The 20,495-nt window shown below is 39.2% G+C and overlaps 1 protein-coding gene and 1 long non-coding RNA gene across 3 annotated transcripts; one reads left to right on the forward strand and one right to left on the reverse strand.

The window, feature by feature from the left end:
* Positions 1-7,831: 7,831 nt before the first annotated feature.
* LOC113938747 lies at positions 7,832-17,654 on the reverse strand. 2 transcript variants are annotated; one of them, XR_003524959.1, is made up of 4 exons: positions 17,050-17,654; positions 16,686-16,829; positions 15,283-16,590; positions 7,832-7,888 (listed from the first exon to the last, which is right to left on the reverse strand). It is a non-coding gene; the product is annotated as an uncharacterized LOC113938747 (long non-coding RNA). The 2 variants fall into 2 exon arrangements; XR_003524958.1 differs by having other exon boundaries at positions 15,283-16,829.
* Positions 17,655-17,659: 5 nt separating this feature from the next.
* Positions 17,660-20,123, forward strand: NKX2-4 (NK2 homeobox 4). Its single transcript, XM_027624317.2, has 2 exons — positions 17,660-18,313; positions 18,639-20,123. Exons 1-2 carry the CDS (start codon positions 17,863-17,865, stop codon positions 19,259-19,261), a joined length of 1,074 nt encoding a protein of 357 aa, XP_027480118.1. The 5' UTR covers positions 17,660-17,862; the 3' UTR covers positions 19,262-20,123.
* The last annotated feature ends 372 nt before the right edge of the window (positions 20,124-20,495 follow it).

The following is a 20,495-nucleotide window of genomic DNA, read 5'->3' on the forward strand; positions in this document are numbered from 1 at the left end:
CCAGGACCCTGGGATCATGACCTGAGCCGAAGGGAGACACTTAACGACTGAACCACTCAGGTGCCCCAAAGAAATATTCTATATTTTAATTGTGGTGGTGGTTATATGACTGTATGCCTTTGTCAAAGCTCACAGAACTAAACACTAAAAAGAATGAATTTTAATGTTTACAAATTATAATTTAATTTTTTTTAAGATTATGAGTGTTAGGAAAGAATCACTTTATATAAAACCTATGAACTCTGCTACTAACATCAAATGTGACTTGGGCAAAACTTAAATTTTCTGGGCCCAGTTCTATAATAAGTATATTGAAGTCAACATAAGTGGTTCCTGGAAAATAAAATGAGAAAATATATTCATAAATATATCTTGAGTTCATCAGTAGGGGGGGAAAACCAATGAATTGTATAGAGTTCAGAAACCATGAATTATATACAATTCAGAAACATTATTATTTCAAAATATTTCTTAGCCCTTGAAAACAACTTTTTAAAGACCTTATTTTTTAACCTTTGGAAACATGACTATTTCTTCAAAATAAAACACTAAGATGTAAAACAACCAACCAAGGTCTTTCCCTCTTTTTCATTAACAATAAAGCTTTTAGTGCAAAAGCAATACAAAATAGCCATGCTACACATGGGCTTTGTATTTGCAGCAAGCATGCTACATAAAGCAGTTTCCCAGCAATGTGGATAAATTTTTAAGACATGTTGAGCCTATCTCTTCCCTGAACATAAGTTCCTGCATAAGGGGAAAGTCACTTCACAGGAGCTTGTACAAAGGCATTTTCTTTCTCCTCTACTTCATAGGCACCCTTGTGAACAATGTCAAGACAGCTCAGCACTACACATACATGCAAGTTTGCCCACTGGGGTCTCCTTTGGAGGCATGGCTACTACTGGGGCATCCTGCTGCAGATGGGTTCCATGCCTAGCCCTTAGCTGCAAGCCCGGAACGGCGTTCAGGACACTCTACATCAGCTTCCTCAAAGGCCATCACATTACAAGTGTGTAAATGGATTTAAACTCTATTTAGACAAAAATTGAAAAAGGAGTGGACTTTTTCTCCTTTGGGAGGCTTAAAAGATACACTGAGAATCAAAGAATCTCCTCATCAGAAGCTATATAGGACCATCTCTCATCCAAGATAGTTTTTCTTTTACTGCAAGTACCTGAAGATTTGTCACTTAGCTTCTGCTTCCACATATTCACCCATGGGAGTAGGAAAGACTTACTGACATTCCCAAATCAATTCACAATTAGAAATGGATTTTCAAATGATAAACCTATATGTCAACATTGTTGAATAATTTTCCTAAAAGTTCCTTATATTAAGATCTGCCTACATATATAAAATTTCTACTAGATCTTTCGATGCCACTGAGAATAAATCTAATCTTTCATATTATAACTCTCTAAATATTTGAAAATGGCTTTAATTTTTCATTTAAAAACTTTTATGTAAGCTGGCAATTTGCAGAACAAAAAAGTTGTAAATATACAAAATTCTACAGTCTAATATAATTTAGTGGCTACTAAATGTTTAGCACATATCACCTAAAACATGCAAAATATTTGGAAGTCATAACTCTCCTTACAATAAGCAAAAAACTGAACACATTGAAAAGCAATGGTTTTTCTTGTACCCATTAGAAAACTGAGGATGCAAGGCTATGTGCTACCTTGAAATCTGGCAAGATGGAAAACCTGGAGTGTCACAACTATCTGCTTGCCTGGAGCAGAAATGCTAAAGCCATAAACTGGTAGGGACCCTTAAATGGTAAATTTGATTAACTTCTGGAGGCTGAGGGCAGACTGGCAAAACAATGATAATCTCTTGGGGGCTTAGCCTTAGTGGGGTTTACACTTTTTGTGGCAGGGAGGGGGGTCCCCACCAACTTCTTATGGTAAAAAGCCAAGAAAGATTTCCTCAACACTGTGGCAGGGGAAGGGGAAAAGTGACATTGTTAAATACACACAGGGAATTCCCCTACAGATGCCCACTCTCCAGGGGGAAGGACTTTACCAGAGACTTATCCAATCTGAGGGAAGAGAATTTCTCCAACTCCAGCCCTCTCTAGGTTTCCTGCCTCACCAGAAATTGTGGGGAGCTAAGAGACACTTCTGAAGTGATCCACTAAAAGACTGAGATTTAATAATAAGATTACAGAATACTTCCCTTACCCACATTTTACCACCACACTGTCAGGGCTCTATTAGAATCAGTGGATTATAGCTGAAAGAGATTCAAGAAACAGATTCTATTTAAGAGAGAGTCCTTAGTTAAGCCCTATAACAACAGGAGAGCCAAAAGCAAGGACACTAGAGAAATTTGAAGCCTCCAGTACCTACCGTTACAGAAAACATTAAACACAGCCCAAATCCTAGCCAGATTAACATTACAATCTTACACTAAAAAGCCTATTTGACACTTACTATTACCTGACACATAATGTCTGACTGTCAGCAAAAAAAAAATTAAAAGCCATGTTGAAAGGCAAGAAAAAGCACAGTCTGAAGAGACAAAAAAAGCATCAGAACCACACTCAGGCATGGCACAGATTTTTTTTTATCAGACAGTGATTAATATGTTATGAGATCTAATGGGAAAAAATAATGGCCAAGAATGCTCCAAATTTAATGGCAGACAGCAAACTAAAAATCCAGGAAGCTGACAGAACACCAAATAAGAAAAATACTAAAAAAATCTACACCTAAGCATATAAAATTCAAACTGTAGAAAACCAAAGACAAAATAAAATCTTTTAAGAAGTCAGAGGAGGATAGGGGCTAACATTATATTATAGAGGAATAAGGATAAAAATTGCAGCAGACTACTAATCAGACACCATGTAAGAAAGTGAATAGTAGAGTCAAGTATTTAAATGATCAGCACTGTGATAAGTGCTACCAGGAAGAGATGATGTTATCTGGAGCCAGAGTTAAATAATTGGAGAGACAAGATTAACATATTAAAAACAGATAATCCTAACAATTGCAGCCATATTTAAAAGGTGAAAATTCCTCACTTTATTTCTCCTACTTCTGCTCCCTAGGGGTAATTCTTTGTAACTGGTGTGACTCTTTCCAAATAATTTTCCAGGCATATAAACAGAATGATCAAGTTTTAAGTATATGTTTAAATACTTTCCTTCCTTCTTTCTTTTACAAAATGTGATTATATTGTATGGTTTTGCAACCTGCAAAATCATTCATTTCTATTCATGGCTGTGAATGCAGCTGAATTCTGGCCTTCTCCACTCTTTTCAGCAACTACCTGGCATTTTCCTGTTGATGGGAATTCATATTATTTATAATACTACAAATTATGCTACCATCAGGACAGTGTATGTGTGTGTGTATCCTTGTCCAACACTTTCAGACCAAAAAAACTTTGTCACTTTAAACTGTCATCAACAATGTGCCTTTGCGGTCCTATAGTCTCAAATTCTAGATAGACTATAAATCTTTCTGGGAGAGAGAAATGGCTTCTAATGGCTGTTTTAATTTGCAAATCCCTAATACTTCTGGGGAATGAACACCTTTTCAGGTGGTTATTGGTTATTTGCATTCTTTTGTAAATTGTCCATTCTCTAATGGCTTATTTGTTGGAAGACACTTTTATAGTAGCAATATTAATCTTTTGCATATGTTACATGAAAAGGTGCTCAACATCACCAGGGAAATACAAATCAAACCACATTGAGATATCACCTCACATTTGTTAGAATGGCTATTATCAAAAGACAAGAAATAACAAGTGTTGGCAAAGATATGGAGAACAGGGAACCCTTGTGCACTGTTGGTGGAAATGTAAATTGGTGCAGTCACTATGGAAAACAGTATGGGGTTCTTCAGAAAATTAAAAATAGAACTATTATATGATCCAGCAAGTCCACTTTTGGGTATTTATCCAAAGGAAACAAAATCACTGTTTTGAATAGATATCTAGACTCCCATGTTCTAGTGGTAGCTGCCTATCATAGAATTGTGGCCAAAGTGAACAGCCAAGCCAATGTTAGGATTAAAGGAGAAACGACTCTGAGAAGGGAACCACAGAATCGGAGGCCCAGAACTGTTACTGGCCATTTCCTGCCACATTTAGGAAACTGATCTGTATAGGAGAAACACTACCAACATGCTGAAAGATGTCAGGAAATGAGTGTGCTGGTGACATTTAAGTTTCTGGTTCCATTTGTCTCTAACATCCAGCTGCATGCCTATCCTTCTCTGGTCTATGAAACAAACTGCAGTATCATGCAAAACCCCCTCTTCACATAAGCTACTTCAAGGTAGGTTCCTGTAATCTGCAGCCAAAAATAGTTGTGTATAATATGGGCTTAAATGGAAATTAATGGCATGAATTCCTACATGGGGCTATATATTTTTTAATTTACTAAGTTGACAGGTCTAAAACTGCTAATGGGGGATAAGGGAGATGGCTTCATATGTGGTGACTCTTAGATTTCTAGATCTATTTATTCCACCCCTTAAATATCTTTTAAATCTGTCCTCCATTTCCATGGCTGCTGCTTTAGTTTAAGCCCTCATACATTTTTATAATAGCCTCCTAATTGGATGCCCTACCTCCAACATTAGTATTCCTGAATTCATTCTTTATACTAATGCCAGTATGACTTTCCAAAACATAAATCCAGTCTTGTTGTTCTCTATGGATAAAGTCCAATCTATTTAGCATGGTATATAAGGCTCTTCATGGTCTGGCTCCTGCTTAACTTTCCAGTCGATCTCCCACTAATTCCCAATTTGTATCTTATACTCCAGTCACATGCAGCTGCTTGCCATTCCCTGAACACACTCCATGCTTCCTTGGGCTTGGCACATGGTAGACATTCACTAAATGTTCATTGACTTAAAATGCCTTTTCGAACATGCTCTTTTTTATCTAGAATACCATTTCCATCTTCTAACTCCCTGATCTATAAAGTTCATCCCATATATTACTTCAGCCAAGTCACCTTCCTTGATCTTCCACAATCCATCTTCTCCTCAGACTGAGTTAGGGGTTCCTCCTTTGTACTTTCATAGTACCTTATGCGTAACTACCATAGCACTTTTAAAAATAAATTATAAATGTTGGCTCACTTATCCCTCTCTTTCCCCCTTCCCTGCCCCCTACTAGAGGGCTTCATTGAGGACAGACCCTGTTCTGTCTTCTTTGTATCTATAGCTTGGCATGTGGTGGGCAATTCACAAATGCTACTGAACAAAGGACTGAGTGGGTAAAGCACGTATTCATGTATATGTGGAAAAGGGCTAAAAGCCATTCCATCTCTAGACAAAGATTCTGTAATTGTTAGTTTAGCACCCAAACAATACTGGATGCAATACAAAACACTGTTCTAGTTACAGAAGTGTCCTTCAGTAGCATACCATATATTGTACTGTAGAGTTCCCATCTAGGCTTTATTAAAGATATAACCTTTGAGGTATTTCTACACGGGCACAGAACTTTCCAAAGGCAAATTATTTGCATAAGAAACTTTTCTGCTGGGGTACCTGGGTGGCTCAGTCATTAAGCATCTGCCTTTGGCTCGGGTCATGATCTCAGTGTCCTGGGATCGAGCCCTGCATTGGGCTCCCTGATCTGCAGGAAACCTGCTTCTCCCTCTCCCACTCCCCTGTTTGTGTTCCCTCTCTCGTTGTGTCTCTCTCTGTCAAATAAATAAATAAAATCTTTTAAAAAAAAAAGGAATAAAGAAACTTTTCTGCTTGGTTGAGTCCAGGATTATTCAGATAATTTTCTTCCAAAAGGAAAGAGAAAGGTATTTCCTTTGTGCCTGAAGATTCATGTTTTCCCAAAAGGGAGAACACTTTGGCTATAGAATGTGATGGGACAAGAGGGGATTAAGTGAAGGGGAGGTGCCAGAGGATGGTGAGGAAAGACTCAGTCCTCAAAGGTATAAATCTCTCCACAAGTCCAGAACCATTACTACGCTAACATTACTTCTCAGTTATGTCCTTTGACATATTGTGGGCTTCCAACCATTTTGATAAAACATAGTATTTTAGAAAATATGTCCTTTTGTTGTTCTCAGAAAGAAAGCAGTGAGAGCAAAACAAAGCACTAAAATAAAGCAAACATTTTATGGAACTGATATGTGATTTCAGCTATTAAACATATTTAAGCTAACCTTCACATTCTTTTAAAAGATTTATTTATTTGACTTATTTATTTGACAGAGAGAGACACAGCAAGAGAGAGAACACAAGCAGGGGGAGTGGGAGAGGGAGAAGCAGGCTTCCCGCAGAACAGGGAGCCCGATGCGGGGCTCGATCCCAGGACCCTGGGATCATGACCTGAGCCGAAGGCAGACGCTTAATGACTGAGCCAACAAGGGACCCCTAGCCTTCACATTTTTACAGATGAGAAAATTGAGTTCAGAATGGTTAAGTAAAATCTGCAGCCAAATTTTACAGTTTGGTAGAGTAGGATTCAACTGAAGTCTAATTCTAAAGCACAATCAATTTGTATTATGCCATATTCCTCTCAAAGAAAAGTAGTAAGAAGAGAAATGCAAATATGTTAGAGTTGTAAGCTAAGATTTCTAGCTTGAATACTTATTTAAGTATTCTTAATCTGGGGGTGCCTGGGTGGCTCAGTAGGTTAAGTGTCTGACTCTTGGTATTGGCTCAGGTAATGACCTCACAGTTGTTAGATGGACCCTACATAGGGCTCCGTGCTGGGCATGGAGCCTGCTTAAGATTCTCTCTCTCTCCCTCTCCCTCCCTCCTCTGCCCCTTTTCCTGTGGTCTCTCTCTCTCTCAAATAAATAAATAAGTAAAATCTTAAAAAAAAAGAGACTGGTTATCTCTGGATGTATTTCAGGGGACTTTCCCCCCTCACACTTTATATATTTCTTGGCTAACTTTCTTTTTGTTTTTTAAATGAACAAATGTACTTCAGTAAAAGAAACATTAAAGAGATACTACATTATGTGTGTAAAACTGAAGTAGACTGGTAAAAAAATTTAATGATTATCTAGTGTTGGTGACAAATGCAGGGAGAAAAGAGTACATTATACACTGCTGTTGTGTAAACTGAGATGACCTTCTTGGATGGTAATTTCAGCATCTGCCAAAATGTATAATGAACTTACCTCTGACCCAATTTCACTTCTAGAAATCTATCCTGCCGAAATATTTGTACCAGTGCACAAAGATCTGCATGTGTGTTCACTGCACCACTGTTTGTAACCGAAAGAGGTGGTTGGGGGAGAAGAGAAGGGGAAGGTTGGGGATGGAGAGAGGAGAAGAAAGGAGAAGAGCCTAGACGCATTAACAGGGGCTGATAAAATAACATATAGTAAAACCATATCATAGACTATAACGTGATCATTAGAAAGAATGATGAACATCTATGTTCAATGCCTTAAGAGCATGTATTTGTACTGACAAGGAATATATGTATAGATACTGATGTGCAAATTAACATAAAATATAATTAAGTGAAAAAAGGAAGTCAGAATATGTATGTGATATCATTATATCTTTTTAAAGTATGAATATAAGATCTAGATACATAAAGAAATATGTATATATGAGTAGTATAAAATTACAAAGATTTAGTGACCAAAAATCTCCTTAATAATTTTAATGTTGGTTGTATTTTGAAATATTTGCATATATTGGGTTCAATAAGATATATTTTTGTTTAATCTCACCTGTTTCTTTTTATTTGTTTAATGTGGCTATTAGAAAATATAAAATCAGGGGCACCTGGGTGGTCCAGTAGGTTGGGCGTCTGACTCTTGCTTCTGGCTCAGGTCCTGATCTCAGGGTCGTGAAATTAGGCCTGTGACGGGGTCCACACTCAGCATGGAGTCTGCTTAAGATTCTCTCTCTCTCTCAAATAAATAAATCTTAAAAAAAAAAGAAAATTTAAAATCATACACGTGGCTCACATTGTATCACTCTTGGATAGAATTGCTTTATATACTTAGATAGTATTTTTAGTTTGTTTTGCATCAAGTTTCTATTTATTACTTTAATAATGTTAATAAGAAGAAGCTAATATCAATAATTAATGCCTATAATCTATAAATCAAATATTTATAATTAACTATAACCTGAGAAATTATATTGTTAATTTTTCTAAGAAAATTATTTTAGTAAGTATAGGAAAGAAACACCTTTTATCACTGCTCTATTAACTCTACTTATAGTCACTTAAAGCTTCCTAACTTTCTGCTGTCCTTATAAAGAAAATGTATACAAAACAAACATCAAGTTGAATAGTAAGTTTGTAAACTTTCTCTAGATAGCCATCAAAATAGTCTATGTAGGAATAGTCTCATTAACAATAGCTACTCAAAGATTGCATAAATTCTGATCCATCAACCTTGCAAAGATGCAGGAAAGCAGTATAAAGAATTTTCTTTGAGACTTCTTTCCCTACTCCTTTTCAAAATATTTTTTAACTTGAATTCACTGCAATGTCAATCAGACTTTAAGTTCTCTTCTATTATAACTATTAAATGAAATAAACACCTACCGTTCATGAACATGCCTAGCACATTAGCAAAAGATTAATAAATGTTCATGATTTAGGTATTAGCTTTATCTTCACCTTACAAATGGGCTATATTCTAAAAAGTTCATTAGTAAATCGACTGTTTAGAACCTGGCATGTATTCTCATACATACATATATACATTCATACACATACACAGACATTCACAAGTATATAAACATAAACATATGTATACATAATTTGAAATAATACATAAAGTAATACATATATACATATAAAAGTGCTGTTTCAAGATCAAGATATGTATGCCAAGAGTAAGTTTCTGCTCTCTGGTATCAGAGGGGCTCTCTTCCCAATTTTCTAAAGCATTTAGGATACTCTTAAGCATTTAGTAATCACTTGACAAATTATTGGTTAATACAATTGTCTATGTTCATTCCAGATTTTTTTGTTCTGGGGGATTTTTTGTGTGTGAAAAGGAGAAAACATAAGATAATATGGTAATAATATATCTTCTTATATTTAGATGGTTTTATAGAAAAAGGCTAGACTTACAATTTAGCATGAAAGGACTAAATTAGGTAAGATTCATATAAATCACAGTAACTTAGTTAGCCTCAGTATAAGAACCTTCTAATACCAAATTGTTGAACATTGTTGTGGTTTTTAGGAAGTTTTCTTTGAAAAGTACGGAATTCATTCCTGGAATATCAGAAGGCTACATACCTGGACCATATTATTTTGCTCCCACCTTTCATTCAGAGTTACCTTAATTAAACTGATTTGGGGTTGAGGTCTCCAATTTTTGAGGAATGGCCACTGTAGTGAGCCAACCTTAAGGAATAACTCCATCTGCTATAGAACTATGAAGTACTTTATATTCAGTGCTCCCTAATGTGAAGTCCCCCATGAGGAATTTCTAAGTGAAGTGTAAGGTAATGCCTCTTTCCCTGAGGAATCAGGATTTTTTCTTCCTAAAAATAAAAAAAAAGTGGAAACTGGCTTTTTCATTTGACCACTAGAAAGCTTCGTGTGAGGTCCAACTATAGAACTTAGTAGGCTTCATGGCTTGTATATTTTTTTTCACCTATATCTTAACTTCCTACTCAGAGGATCTTTATTTTCTAAATGTTAAGAGTACACAAATATATTTATAAATTGCCTCATATCCTTTATGAATCAATGTAGAGGAAGAATAAATATATAATTAAGCTTTGCTCTATTGCATCACATAATTAATTCCTCCTGAGTCTCTATGTTAAAATATCAACTTAAGAGAGGGACACCTGGGTGGCTCAGTCAGTTAAGCATTTGCTTTCAACTCAGGTCACGGTCCCAGGGTCCTGGAATAGAGCCCTGCATCGAGCTCCCTGCTCAGTGGGGAGCCTGCTTCTCCCTCTCCCTCTGCCCTCCACTTGTTCTCTCTGTCTCACTATCTCAAATAAAATCTTTTTAAAAATATCTGTGTAAGAGAGATACAACTTACTGCTTGAACACAAAGAAATATGACAATCTTTTTGGAGAAGAAAGCTAAGGACTATTCATGATTAGACTTTCTTGGTATGAAAAGTGTTTGATTTACATTTATTGACTTATTGCCAAGAAGTTAAAGCCAACCTCACATGGAATATTGAATATACAGAACATTCTCCATTTCTCCTTTTCAAACAGATATAGTATGACACTCCGATTTGTTCACTTAAGATCCATGACCAGGGCACCTGGGTGGCTCAGTCAGTTAAGTGTCTGCCTTCTGGTCAGGTCATGATCCTAGAGTCCTGGGATAGAGTCCCATGTGGGGCTTCCTGCTCAGCAGAGTCTGCTCTTCCCTCTCCCTCTGCCCCTACACCCAGCTTGCGCTCTCTCTCTCCCCCAAATAAATAAAATCTAAATAAATAAATAAATAAGATCCATGACCAAATAATCTTTTTTTTTTGCCACATAAATATTATTTTTCATGAGCAGAGCACTCACAAAACACTTGTACCTACTAAACCAGGGTTTTATGTGATGATCTCAGAGGGCACTGGAAACCCCAGGTTCCTTTTCCATCCTCCAGTGTCTTTAGAAAGCAATTTCTAAACTACCATTTCCACCATCACCCTTTGAATCTCAGCAAATTGTTCATAAGAGCTGCATCAAGGCAGTCTGCCATCAATTATGTTCACAATGGTGGCTTAGTCATATATGCACTATCACTGATTATTCTAAAGAAATACTACATTTCAGAGAATTAACTCTAGATGAAATCATCACACATACCAGATTATTTATAGAAAAATAAAATTTCATATGTGAAAGTTTTCATTCAGATCTTTCAGCATATTTTATGTTTATAACAGTAAGGACATAAAGCACAAATTAAACAATTATAAAGTATTTCATTACCTAATTCCTAGAACTTAAGCACAACATTCAGACTTAATATACCCTTCACAGTTCAAATTTATTTATCCCATTGAAAAGTGAACTTTAAACAATTAATTGTAAATTCAATTTTAAACTTCCCTTTTTTTTTTACTGTGTAATTTTATTTTTTTTTAAGATTTTATTTACTTATTTGGGGTGCCTGGGTGGCTCAGTTGGTTAAAGCCTTTGCCTTTGGCTCAGGTCATGATCCCAGGATCCTGGGATCAAGCTCCGCATCAGGCTCCCTGCTCAACGGAGAGCCTGCTTGCTTTTCCCTCTCCCTCTGCCTGCCGCTCCCTCTGTTGTGCTTGCTCTCTATCAAATAATTTTTTTTTATTTGACACACAGAGAGAGAGAGAGAGAGAGAACAAGCGGGGAGAGGGAGAAGCAGCCTCTCTGCTCAAGCAGGGCTCGGGGCTGGATCCCCGGACCTTGGGATCCTGACCTGAGCCGAAGGCAGAGGCTTAACCTACTACTGAGCCACCCAGGCACCCCATTTACCGTGTAATTTTAAAAAGTTTTTGCCCATTGAAGTTTGCCATTTATTTTTATGGCTTAGTTGGTTTTTTTTTTAACTTTTTTTGGATATATACGCTTTTTATTTTGGAAGAGATTACTCCAAATGTTATACATTTCTTCTACTAAGTAATTCTATATTACACTGTATACCAAATAAGTTTGTTTCATTCAAACCGGTACTTATGTTCTTAAGCAATTCTTATTTGGCATTTTTGGCCAAATTCCAATAGCTTGTGGCTTGTAGCACTTTTCTAAAATTTCCATTATTTCTAGTTCAATTTGAAACCAGTCTGAATCACTTTCTCAGTATTAACCTGTTGTCATTCCCTGAATGGTAAACTACCTTTTAAATTTAGTATTGTACTTCATTTTCAAAAACTTAATAAATACTAGGTTTACTGAAGAGTCAGATTCCATTATTAGTTTACTTCACAAACTTTTATCACTCAGTTCTTCACAGACTTTTATCTGTTCTCTTTATGGCATTTAACATCTATATAAAGTAGATTAACGAAATTATGTATATTTTTTAAAGCAAATTACTGAACCAACAATTAAGTTGTTTAAAATCTACCAAAACTCGGGTGCCTGGGTGGCTCAGTCAGTTAAGTGTCTGCCTTTGCTCAGGTCATGATCCCAGAGTCTTGGGATCGAGTCCCGCATCAGGCTCCCTGTTCCGCAGGGAGTCTGCTTCTCCCTTGGCTCCTCCTCCCACTCATTCTCTCAATCTCTCTCTCTCTCTCTCATAAGTGGGTAAAATCTTTAAAAAATAAAAATAAAAAAATAAAATATACTAAAACTCATACTGATTTATGAGGTAAACACTAGCCTATTGCTTCAAACACAGTTCTCAACCTAGAACGCAGACACATACATACAAATACCTCATCAACATTAGCAGTACACAGAACAAAAAAGGACAAAATTGGGCAAATTATTCTCAAATTATATTACCATCATAGTTACTTCTTCTAAAATGTATATAGTAAAACTCTATTAATAACAAATGCAACAAATAATTTATTAAAATGTCAAAAACTGGAATTTCTCCTTCAAGTGATGGCAGCAAATAACCCAATTATACCCAATTATATAATCACAATTCAATTTGTAAATGCAAGGTGATATACATCTTTAATGGGACTTGCTAAGAGAAAGAGATTTTACATTAAATTCACTGAAGCCCCTTAGATATAGAAAAATTGAAAGTGAGAAAAATGTTATAAAAATATGTATTTTTTTTAAAAAGCTATATGTACGCACTCTAATCAGGTATGTGTAGAGATATGGTTAAACCTTTAGAACAACTAGCTCCTTTCACAAAATAATACAGTTTTACCTAAAATTTAAAGGATTCTTTTTTCTTATAAAAGAGCTATTTAATGACGTTCCAAAACATGTAAAAATATGTTAAAGATATTGTTCAATGGAAATGCTATTATATTCTAAAAGGTCTTAAACTTTCTATGTAGGTAAGACACACAAGTGAACTTGTTATTCGGAAATAAAAAATAGGTGCGCCTGTGTAGTTCTGTCAGTTAAGTGGCTGCCTTTGGCTCAGGTCATGATCCCAGGGTCCTGGGATAAAGCATGGAGCATAGGGCTCCCTCCTCAGTGGGGAGCCTGCTTCTCCCTCCTGTTCACCGTGCTTGTGCTGTCAAATAAACAAAATCTTAAAAATATATATATATAAAATATATTTCAAAATTGCCATTGTTTCTGCTATCATGTATTTCATTACTCTAAAAAATGTTTTAAAACACACAAAAATTTAAATTTCTAGCCACGCTCATAATCCTAGGGTGAGAGAATTATGGCATACTAGTCAATTTTCATATACTTACATTCCTGGTGTAGCCTAATGTTATTCTCTATCAAAACTGAAAAAACTAGTTGTACAGCTTGACCTTAGAAAGACAGGCTTCTAGTTTTTGTTTTTTAGGAATCAATTGGACCTCATTATTACGATAATTTCAACAACAATAACGTCTTTAACACCTACCATTCATTCTCACATTGTATTAATAATCATCAATTTAAAATATATTCATTGGTCAGAAAACTATTTTCAATCTATTTGAATCTTAAGAAAGAGTAACTCAAGATTTTTTAATAGGAGCTAAATTGCAAAAAGTTTACATTTTGTGAAGAAAATATGAAAGGATGACTGCAGGGATTAGGTGAGGGGTATCAAGTTCTCTAGCCTCTTCCTCTTGTTCTCCCAAGAAGAGAGATTACCATTTCTCCTCAGTCAGAGTCCCTAGCTGCATTTCAGTGTACCATGGAGAGATGGACTGAAGATTCAGAGAGGGAAGTATGGCAGGGAGGCACGCAGGTACCGCAAAAATCCTACCTCTGCTGTACCCATTAGAAGAGGGAAAGACAAATAACAAAGTCACATTAATCCAAGTATAAAATTATCATAAGAGATTCAAAATAATGAAATGAACATTTAAAACAAAAGACCTTTATGACTAAAAAGAAATAACCAAATTTCAGAAATTGATGGGAATCAGCAAAAACATTTTCTTAAGATTTTATTTTTAAAGTAATCTCTACACCTAACATGAGGATTGAATTTACAACCCTGAGATCAAGAGTCCCACACCTACAGACTGAGCCAGCCAGGCATCCCAGCAAATTTTTTTAAAATAATTTTTTTTAACTTTTGTTTTATTTCTGTAGTTTTATTTCCTCTTTATAACCTCAAATTTTGCGTCAAAGTACTATCCTCACATGTTTCTTTATTCCTTCCCTACTGTATTTTAAAGTTACTTCCACAAAATAGGAATTTTACTAATCAAATTATTTCACAACTATTTTAAACTAATCACAAATACAGAAAGTGTCTCATTTCTAAAAGTCACTTTTCTTGAGTATCAAACAGAAAGTTATATTTTCAAACACAGTATGTCTTTTTTAGGAAATCTGGGACACATTAGATATCAATTTGCTAGATAGAAAAGCAACAACCTAGAAAAATATTTCCCTTTAAGTACTGGCTAGATAGGTCAGGTTTCTCAACATCACTCAGACCCCTGTCTCTGAGCTTCTGACAGCAGCAAATCCCAAATCTTGAAAAGGCTTCAGATTTTTTTTTTTGCCAAATACCTTTAGCCTTAAAATTAACTAACACATCAGAGATTTTCAATAAATACCTCATTTTTTATATTTTTGTCAAGAAGCCAAGAGAGCCTACTGAAACTTTTTGTCTAGGAAAATTTTCTATCTCTGCCAGAATCCATTTATTTATTGTTTCCAGTGCTAAATGTAATGTGTAAAATTACAAAAACCTAAACTATGAAAAAGGCAAGGTACCAAACCATATAGAACATGTTACCCCTAGTGTGTAAAAATGGTTATATGTTTCAAATTGTACAGACCATCCCAGAAAAAAACAGGTAATAGTGCCTCTGAAAAGGGAAGAGGCTGGAGGAGAGGAGGGCCATCTCTTTTCACTGTATTCCCTTTGGTGGTATTTGCTTTTTTCCCCTCTGTGTGCCAGCATTGTTTTTAAGGAAAGCAAACCGAACAAAAAACATTCCTTAAAAATACATTTCTGTGAAATCCAATTTAGTCAATAATATTTAAGAATCTATGGAGTATAAGTTTCCATACATAATTTAGACAGACAATAATCTGATGAAGTGAATTTGATGAAAAGCTTTAATGGAATATTAAGTGGACTGTTTTAATTTGTGTCTGTATATAAATGTATATATACATCCCCTAGACATCATCTGCATGTATCCAAATAGTGTTTTCAGCATGAAGGTATGTCATTTCTAGAATGAGACACAAATAATTGATAATGAGAAATGTTAAAGATTGTGAATTTTTTTCATAACTACTGACCTCCAGTGAAGGAGTAATATTCAGGGTATCAAGCTCCCCAGCAGCCAGAGTGACTCTCTGCAGAGAGCCTCCAAATATGATAAAGTGCTTTTTTATTTAAAAACGGGATCCTTCCATATGTAAATGAACCTGTAACAGGACTCAATACAGCTGAAAAAATAAGCAACAACTTGCAGTATAACCGCTTGATGTGAATTGCTATCCTGTAGTTCTATAAAACAAATTACACAAGATGAAATGTATAACCTGAAAACAGACTGAATAATAACTGGAAAAAATGTAATTATAAACACTTCTTCAACTTGGGTAACTAATCGACATGAACATATGACAATAAGTTTCATTTCTGAGACATGTTTGAACTTGAAAAATAAAATATAATGGTTCACATGGACTTTTTTATCCGTAAATGCCATCACACAAGTATTTTTACTTACCTTGTTGTCTCTGATAGAAGTTTGAAATGTCTTTCTACTATTTTTTGTTCAAGCCAGTACAAGTAAAGAATACAATTTTAATTAAGCCAAAATTTAAAAGCCAAATTGCTGTTTTCAGTGTTCCAGCAATCACTTAAGTACATACATAAATGCTTCTTTGTGTGTCACCAATTTTTAAAAATTAATAGACAATTCCAGTTGCAGGTGAGGATGAAGACCTAGCCCAAACATTTCAAGTTCAGGAAAGACCTGTAAAAGTAGCATCATGTTAAAATTGTAGCAATACTAACCTTGCTAAGTCAATTAACTGACAACTGCAAACAATTCATGTAACTTTGCCTTTTGTTCTTTCAGCATTTTTAAATACTACTCTACACACTTGTCTGGTTGACACTTTGTTCTCACAGAGGATCATACTGGTCCCTTCCCACCCCCTCACCCCTAGAGAGGGCAGATTCTTTGCAAAACTCACTGAAATGAACAAAACAATGATTAAAACAGTAAGAACAAAACTCTGGAAGACATTCCAACCAAAGGGCTAAAACCAAACAGGAAAAGGAATAGGTAACACTGTTCTTGCCTTCAAGACATGTACTGTTAGGTTGACCTGGAATGGTTTTCACACATCCTTTTCTTCTTCTTTTTAAACAATAAAATATGGCTTAAGAAAGCATTCTCCTTGTTTTTCTTTCTCCTGCCCCACCAGTATGCAGGAAAACTTAAGCACTGTATCTTTGTTTCCCATTTTCATTTTTTTTAACTGCAAGATTGTTTTCAAAATTTAGTCACTATGCTTTGCACACTTCTTTTGTCTTATTCTTTGTCGTGTTCAGCATTTGGTGGAGAGTTCACAATGTCTAAGTTCTTTGCTCTGCAGATAAATTTGCAAATTAAAGAATGACAAAGTTTTTTAAAAATCAGTTTATCTATGGCTTTGTATTTTTCAAGAGAAACTATCTTTTTTACCTGGTTTCTGCATCCATTTCATATTCCTTGAATATGTATTTTCTGACAACAAAAAGACCCATTTCAAACAGCTAGAAATACTTAGGTTTTCAGGGTTTTTTCTTTCTCTTCTTTTTGATCATTGTAGTGATAGGAGAATAAATCCTAAATTGAATATTTATTTTAGAGAGAGAGATGAGGGGGCAGAGAGAAAAACAGGGAAGGAGGGAGGGAGGATGGGGAGGAAAAGGAGCAGCAGCAAAGGAAAGAAAACTGTGAAGAACTTTACAGGTGCAAAATGAACATGAAACATTCTAACAAATAAAAATGTACCCTCTTTCCCTTATCCAACCTCCATCCCCACAGATAAAAACAGAATACTTACAAGTTAGTATCTGTGTATTTGTGGGTGTCTCTGTGTGCATGTTTTCTCTCTTCTTTGGATTTGGATACTTTGAGCTAATTTGGAAGTGCCCGTTTGGATGCCCACAAAATGATGCTTAAGGGTCTAAAGATGCATAAATTAGAAGTCCTACAATGGCAGAGGATGGTTATTGTACCTCATCTCTTCAGGCGCTCTTATGGTGGGACCCAAGAGCCTTTTTTTTTTTTTTAACACTTTAGATGATGGAGGGAATGAGGGGTTGGTCGCTGTAGAGGACCAGGCGAGCCCTGCACAACCCCTCCAAATCAGCACCACATCCCCGCTCCCCAAATATGCTGGACTTTCCTACAAAGTCCCTTTAGGGAAACTCCGGTCTGGACGGAAAGAAGCGCTGAGTCCTTGACGTCAAGCCCCGACGCCAACCTCGGAGTTTCTATTTCTGGTGCTTGAGGGTTGGGGTAACTGCTGGGGATGGAGGCGGGAAGGATGGAGAAAGCAAAGGGGGGTGATCTTCTCAAGAAACACCCAACTGCCCCCTTTACCTTTTTTGCCTCCATTACGGGGGGTGGGGGGTAGAGAAAAAGATGTCAATGACCATTGTTTGCTCGTTTGGGACGTTGCTCCGCCCCCCGAGTCTGTCGTAAACCTGGCGGCGGACTAAAATAAACCCCAGATCCCGCGGCTCGAGGGCTCGCCGCGCCGCCGACTCCTCGTCACAGGCGCTGCCGCCGCAGCCGGGGTGGCGGCGACGAGCGGCCGCCGCGTTCCGCCCGCGCCCGCCCCGGGCCCCCCTACCTGGCCGTCCGCCGAGCCATGTCGTTGAGCCCCAAGCACACGACGCCCTTCTCCGTGTCCGACATCCTGAGCCCCATCGAGGAGACCTACAAGAAGTTCGGCGGCGCCATGGACGGCGCGCCGCCCGGCCTGGGGGCGCCCCTGGGGGCCGCGGCTGCCTACCGTGCGCCGCCGCTCGGCCCCTCCTCGCAGGCGGCGGCGGTGGCGGGCATGCAGCCACCCCACGCCATGGCGGGCCACAACGCGGCGGCGGCGGCGGCCGCGGCGGCGGCGGCGGCCGCGGCTGCCGCCACCTACCACATGCCGCCTGGCGTTTCGCAGTTCCCGCACGGCGCCATGGGCGGCTACTGCAACGGCGGCTTGGGTAACGTGGGCGAGCTGCCCGCCTACACGGACGGCATGCGGGGCGGCGCGGCCGCCGCGGCCACCGGCTGGTACGGCGCCAACCCGGACCCGCGCTACTCGTCAAGTGAGCGGGGCGGGCAGCGCGGGACTGAGGGCAGGCGGACGGCGCGGGCTTTGCCCGTCACAGACCGGGGCGCGCGCGGAGCCGAGGGTCCCGGGCCTCTGGCCGGGGCGCGCGGGGGGTGCCGGGACTGGGCTGGGGGCGCGCGGAGAGTCCTGGGACCCGGCCGGGGGCACCGGGCCCCTAGGCGCGCGGAGCGTGCTGGGACCCAGCCGGGGTCCCACCGGTGTCGCGGCCCGCGCGGTGCGAAGAGCGTGGGGCAGCGGCGGGAGCGGGATCCCTGCAGGCCTGGCGCTCACCCGGCTTCTTCCCTTGGGGCCCTCCCCAGTCTCCAGGTTCATGGGGCCATCGGCGGGCGTGAACGTGGCCGGCATGGGGTCGCTGACGGGCATCGCGGACGCCGCCAAGACGCTGGCGCCGTTGCATGCGGCTGCGGCGGCTCCGCGAAGGAAGCGTCGCGTGCTCTTCTCGCAGGCGCAGGTCTACGAGCTGGAGCGTCGCTTCAAGCAGCAGAAGTACCTGTCGGCTCCCGAGCGCGAGCACCTGGCCAGCATGATCCACCTGACGCCCACGCAGGTCAAGATCTGGTTCCAGAACCACCGTTACAAGATGAAGCGGCAGGCCAAGGACAAGGCGGCGCAGCAGCTGCAGCAGGAGGGCGGCCTGGGCCCGCCGCCGCCTCCGCCGCCGTCCCCGCGTCGGGTGGCGGTGCCCGTGCTGGTCAAGGACGGCAAGCCGTGCCAGAACGATGCCAGCACGCCGACACCCGGCCAGGCCGGCCCGCAGCCACAGGCCCCGACGCCCGCGCCTGAGCTCGAGGAGCTGTCGCCCAGCCCGCCCGCGCTGCACGGCCCGGGGGGCGGCCTGGCGGTCCTGGACGCGGCCGCGGGGGACTACGGCGGCGGCGGCGGCGTGCTTGGCGCCAACCTGCTCTATGGCAGGACGTGGTGACCGCGCGGGCGCCCCGGGGCGGGGTCCCGCCTGCGGCGCGGAGGGTGTGTAAGAAACTTCGAGAACGGATGGGGAAAACACACCGAAGCTGACTCGAGTACACGGAGATCAAAAACTAATGAACGGGTCATGGAGAGGGGCAGCCTCAGAACCTCTTTGCTGGGGGGGGGGGGGGGGGGGGACAGCGACGGCCCCGGAATTGAATAATACGACACCAGGAGGCTGTGAGGTGGTGATTTCCTCCTTCAGAAGTTCCTAAATTATTCGAAAAGCTGGCTGAGTCCACATCCACCACGTTCCTAACCAAAGCTCTCAAGAGTTTTAAAAGTTGGAAACTTTGTTGGTGTTTGTAGCTCTAAAAATCAACCCAGCTTTAACAATGAATCCTTTTTTGAAGTGGAATTTGAGAGATTAATTTTCAAAGGCCTCCCCCTTAAGTGCAATTTCATTAATGTTTGATTGAAAGTAACTTGTAGCTCAAGGTGGATCATGCACATAGCAACATTACTGCAGGGGAATTACTGCCATTTAGGTAATAGAGAAATGGAATAAAAATAATCAAAATACTGTTTATATGGCTTGATAGAGCTTTTTAAATTTAATGGCGATTTTAAAATGTTTTGATCGTTATTTGGCAAATGAGTGTTTATATATTACTCTAAAAGAGGATATTTCCTACCTAAGATGCAGCTCGTAAGAGGGAAGGGTTGTAAACTACTTTTTATGTGGAATCTGCTCTCCAAAATCAAAGGATAAAATAAATGTACGCTGTCTTTCCATGGACCTGTTATTTGCTCTAAGTTATTTGCCTGTCTGAATTTGAATACCTTGATAAAATACTAGAACAAGCAAGCGAATTTGCTAAAATTGACATCAGTCTATATTTCAAAGCATGTCAAGAAGGAAGAGAATAAGGTGATTTATTGAATTGTAATCAGAATGTAAAGAGTAAGAATTATAATTTTCCCATTATATTTGCAACTTAATAAGGGTTGCACACCGCTTTTGTTGGTGTTTTATTGTACAAATAATGTATTTACTCTTTAATATGCCAATTTATATTTCCTATGTTTCAAATGAATATTTAAATATAACTTAAAAGAATCTTAAGTACTTTTTTGGTTAAAGTCAAGTGGTCATTTCTTTTTCACTAAGTTGTATAGGTTTTATTTTGGTTTGGCTTTTTTTTTTTTTTAACAGTAGTTGGCATGACAAGACAATGCAGCTCAGTTTA

The sequence above is a fragment of the Zalophus californianus genome, chromosome 8 (genome assembly GCF_009762305.2).
Source record: "Zalophus californianus isolate mZalCal1 chromosome 8, mZalCal1.pri.v2, whole genome shotgun sequence".
NCBI classification, from domain to species: Eukaryota; Metazoa; Chordata; class Mammalia; order Carnivora; family Otariidae; genus Zalophus; species Zalophus californianus.